Below are 5,033 nucleotides of genomic sequence, written 5' to 3'. Positions count from 1 at the left end.
TTACTTGAGTAAAATTCTTAAAGTATCTGATAATCTTTGTACTTAAGTATCAAAAGTAAATTTCTGACACAAAATCTTCTTAAGTATTAAAAGTACTGAGTAAAAGTGAGCTGTTAGATTCTCCAAAATGACATTTATTGGGAGGTGACTTCTCCAAAAATATTTTTTTCTTATCGGCGTGCAGCTGTCATGGGTTGTGTACAAGCTAATAGTGTGTCAGAATGGTAAGTATACTTCTTATCCAACCACAATTAAATTGACTCTATCCAGGAGACACAATTTATCAGGATATTATTTTTTTAAGTAATAACAACTCTGAATAAAAAAGGAGTAACGACTTTCTACTACTTTTTTAAAAAATGTAGTGAGTAGAAAGTACAAATAACTGTGTAAAAATGTAATGAGTAAAAGTAAAAAGTATGCCGACAAATAATTACTCAAGTAAAGTACAGATAACCAAAATTTCTACTTAAGTACAGTAACAAAGTATTTGTACTTGGTTACTTTACAACTCTGCTATCGTACATGTTTACCCTGCTCCGCCATGCCTGAGTGAGCGACTGAACTACCTTTTTCAAGTTCTGCAGAGACCTGTTAATCTTCTGTTCATTCAAATCAGATGTGATGGAGCAGAGGAACCTTGATAACATGCAGAACTTCAGGACCAGGATGACACTGGTTTAAAATGTTCCACGGAAAGACACAACACAAAGCTGAAACACAAGTTTTTCCTCATTTGTTTAAATCTACAACGCACTTGTATTTTTCCAGTCCAATGACTAATTTGATCAAACAGGAACTAAAGGTAGGGTTGGGCAAAATCGTATCGTGTGCACATAATCATTAGAAAAACTTTAATGGACTCTTTTTTGGCACTTGACAATTAATATGATTAATGCCTTTGGAAATTTCCCCTGTCAGTCAACTCGATGCTCCTCTCCGCTTCAAATATGACAAACATTTTTCTAAAAAGTTCTGTAATTTATTTGTTATAACTCCAGTTTTATTTGGTCTATCAACACAATTTAAAACTTTATGTGTAGGCTGAAGTCTGTACTTGTAACACAATTTGGAACAGATTTTTACAGAGCGCAGATCTTTCCCACTAGAGGGAGCTAAATTGGTCATGTGRCTAGGCTATGCAGGCATCCAGGGGATTCATCGTTATCGGCTACATACCCCAATTAATTCTGATTAATTGTTTTGCCAATATTGCCCGACCCTACAGTTAGGTTAATTGGTAACTCTAAATTGTCCATAGATATGAGTGAGAGAGTGAATGGTTGTTTGTCTCTATATGTCCCTGTGATGGACTTCAGACCTGTCCAGGGTGTACCCCGCCCCTCGCACATTGACTGTTGGATATAGGCACCAGTGACCCCAGTGACCCTGAAAGGAAGAAGCGGGTAAAGATAATGGATGGAACTAAAGAGAATTTGTGTAACCTTGTACAGTTACGAGAGCGGGAAAAATGTATTTTCTAATAATTAGATCATGTAAAACTTATATCTAGATATTTCAAAATGAAATCATGACATGCACAAAATGTTAGATCTTTACAACCAATCCATAAATAATTTTATTATAAAGTTTATTAATTTAAAACAAAACAACATAAATTCAGTATTCAATAAAAATACAAAAATGTCTWTAGGGAAGTAATGGCAGAGGAAGGACCATTGTTTACTACAATAAAGTTCCCTTAAACTGTGCTGAGCACATGCCTGCTGATTTACTTTGTAAAGCTCATAAAGTATTAAAAGCCTAGCATTGCTTAGAGGAATGTATATCGACCACAGCATTTTATACTTTAGACTATGTTGTGTTGAGGAATGACAGAGTTGTAGCTGTTTTGGTCAAACCTTGAAAATGATGTGATAATGAAATGAAATTGTGATATGTTGTTAGGTTTTACTAGGGATGTCCCGATCCAGATTTTTTGGCTCCCGTTACAATCCGATTTTTTTAATGATTAGTCTTTCCGATACCGATCCGATACTGATACAATAGCTTTATTTCTCTATTTCTTTCCAAGTGACAAGGTTGGTAGTATTAAAGCGAGCCCTGCTGTTCTCACCATGAGAAACATCCAGTTTGCAGATTTTGCAAGATGCAGTTTCAGCAACATTGTTTTCCATTGAAAAGTGTTCCCACACTGTGGACATGGTTTCATACTTGTGTGCGTGTTGACTTCTTAACGGCAGTTGTAAAGCATGATGATGCTGAAAACTGTCGCGAAAACTGGATCGGCCCGATCACATGACTAAATCTGATTCTACCCGATTTTCAAAAAAAATGGCCGTATCTGCCACCAATACTGAGTATCTGATCGGGACATCCCTAGCTTTTACATCATCAAATATTAGCTTAGTATCTGCGTTAGTGTTTGCTAATGTAGAGAGCTGCGTCAGTTATGTTGAATTGTATTTACTGTTAATCAGCTGTATATGTACATCCATTGATTTCCCTCTGAAATTTTCATTTAAAGGCAGCATATCATGCAAAATCCACATTTTTACCCGTTAAATGCATTATGTTGTGTATTTGGAGTAGGAGTGCAGAAAAGTTTAATTTCGTCTCTCCTGGTGCTGCGTACATATCTTTATATTCTGTTTGAGTCATATTTTTCAACCTGTTTTCTGTTATGTTTTTGAACTATTACATCACAGTATTTGCGATGGAACTGCGCTACTAGATAATTGTAAACCCCTCTCTCAAACTGGAGTGGACCAGTGTGGAAGCTGGACGGGGGGCGGGGTTTGAAGCACCTTATTTTGGATTTAAAGACACAGCATCAAAACGAGTTGATTTGAGACAGACCTCAGAAAAGAGTAGAAAGAGGGGCTTGTGGAGTTRCAATAAAGAGGAATTCAGACCAAAAAGATTGCAGTTTCACTTTATATAGACACCACTGAATGAGTTAAATGCGAAAGAAGGATTTAAAAGCAGGACATACCTTCTTTAAATTGTCCAATAGTTCTTGAGGTATTTTCGTAAAACACATACAAAGGTTTGTTTTTATATCCCCATGGGGACTGTGGATTGACTTCCATTCATTTTCTGGTAATTTTATAGCCTAACCCTGACCATTTACCCTAAACCTAACCTAAAATCAATTCACACCTTGGTCCTAGACTTTTTACTACAGGTGATGTTAAGTTTTAGACTCCACTATTGTTGGCTGTTACAGAAAGCTAATTTTCTTGTTATTTTTAATTTTCCTATTTCCACTCTAGAGACGTGTTTGTGTTTTCACCTCTGGCTAATTTGACTTTCTCTTCTTCAAGCTGTTCAGCCAGATGGGTCCATGTCAGCACAGAGGAAACAAAACCCTTTTGTSAAAATTGCTCCATCAGCTGTAACCAAATTGAAGAAATCTTATCTTTTTATGCTGGAACTGCATCTCAGTCAGCAGAACTGTTCAGTTCTGTTTGTTTGTTTTGTTTATTTGTGTGCAAGGCCGCTCAGTGAGCGGAGGCTGAAGCGTTGGCTTGCATTCACATCACACCCAGCTCCAACACAAGGGCGTGTTTGAGTCTGAAACTGAGGTCATAACTTGTASAAGTGTTTGGCTCCTTCAAAACAAAAAGCCTCTCTGTTTAATACTTGTGAAAACTGCAGCTCGCGCTTCACTTTTGCAAAGTTGAGATTGTTTGTTCAGCTGAAATTTCATAGGTTTGCAACAGTTTACAGCTGGTGTCATCGCAGGTGAACGCTTCACAGAAAACAAGAAGCTATTGTGAAGAGGAGGAGGAGCTTAATTTATGTCACTGCTGTGGGTCTCTGTACAAAACATCTCACTGAGGTTGTAAAAAGGACTGATTGAAGCAGTAAATTAAAAACATAGTTTACAACTCAGAGTATTTGTTATTTAACCGAGCGCTCCCGTGTTACACAAACTTTTCCTCTGCATCACCAGATGAGGTTGTCTTATGCCAAATTTGCAATATCTTCTTATTGTTTTCTTTTACTTTTTATTAAACTAAATATGCCATTTTGACGCCCAGATTCTGGAAAATTACTTTGTTCTGGTTTCCTTTTTGACTTTAAATGACCTTTTACTTGTTTCCTCTTTAGTGGAACTAACTAAAAAAATGTTCATATCTTTGTTATGCCAGCTTTGAGTTTTGATCTAAAGAGCAAGTCATTTTACTTGTTGCTTAGTTTGGTCACACCCGTATTTCTTAGCCAAATGAAAACAGAGGAGATCGTCATTGGTAAAGCCTGTTTTTAGGTGTGGTTTAAATGATGTCAAGTTTCCGACTGATTACTCCTTTTCTTTTACAGTGAAACGCTTCAGGGAGCCCAAACATGAGAGGAGGCCCTGGAAGATCTGGTAATTTGGCTAAGAGAGAGACGAGTTCTGACAAACAGCATTGTTTTATTTATTACTAGATTAAGTTGGACTCAACTTGTGTCTGTGCAGGTTCCTGGACACCTCCAAACAAGCTATTGGGATGCTGTTCATCCACTTTGCTAACGTCTACTTGTCAGACCTCACAGAACAGGATCCCTGCTCACTGTGAGTGGTTCTATTCAGAGCGTCCTGATTCAACACACCACAAAAATCATGAACAAACTGATTTTTTATTAGTTTTTTAACTTTACCAGGAGATTTAAATGTGTTTACATTTTCCCCCATAGATACCTCATTAACTTCCTTTTAGATGCTTCTCTGGGAATGTTGCTAATATATGCAGGAGTACGAGCTGTCAGTGCTATTGTGGAGTGGAGACAATGGGACTCTCTGCGGTTTGGGGAATATGGTAAGGCTCGTGCACAATCCCAAAACTATCCAGTGGGGGGCAGTGGTTGCTCACAGTAATGTCTTACAGAGCATACATTCTTATTTCACAAAAAAATTAAATATTACAGGGTTCCCACAGATTCTTAAAGTCTTAAAAGGCATTGAATTTATCAATCTAAAGTTAAGGCCTTAATTAGCCTTAAATCAATCTTTCAAAGGTCTTAAATGTCAACACGTTGGAAGGATGATTGTAATTTGTCTCAAATATTAAAATAAGTGGTAACAT

At 37.1% G+C, this 5,033-nt stretch overlaps 1 protein-coding gene across 1 annotated transcript in view; it reads left to right on the top strand.

Annotated features, from left to right (window-relative positions):
- Nucleotides 1–5,033, top strand: part of stimate (STIM activating enhance) — a 17,973-nt gene that overhangs the window by 2,157 nt on the left and 10,783 nt on the right. Inside the window, exons 2-4 of the mRNA XM_014009836.1 lie at nt 4,288–4,336; nt 4,427–4,522; nt 4,645–4,766. Coding sequence (XP_013865290.1) covers nt 4,288–4,336; nt 4,427–4,522; nt 4,645–4,766 — 267 coding nt within the window. The remainder of the gene's footprint in view (nt 1–4,287; nt 4,337–4,426; nt 4,523–4,644; nt 4,767–5,033) is intronic.

This window comes from Austrofundulus limnaeus, unplaced genomic scaffold, assembly GCF_001266775.1.
Source record: "Austrofundulus limnaeus strain Quisiro unplaced genomic scaffold, Austrofundulus_limnaeus-1.0 Scaffold62, whole genome shotgun sequence".
Lineage (NCBI taxonomy): Eukaryota > Metazoa > Chordata > Actinopteri > Cyprinodontiformes > Rivulidae > Austrofundulus > Austrofundulus limnaeus.
Note: the sequence above shows the minus strand (reverse complement) of the source record. Positions and strands in the feature narration are given on the sequence as shown.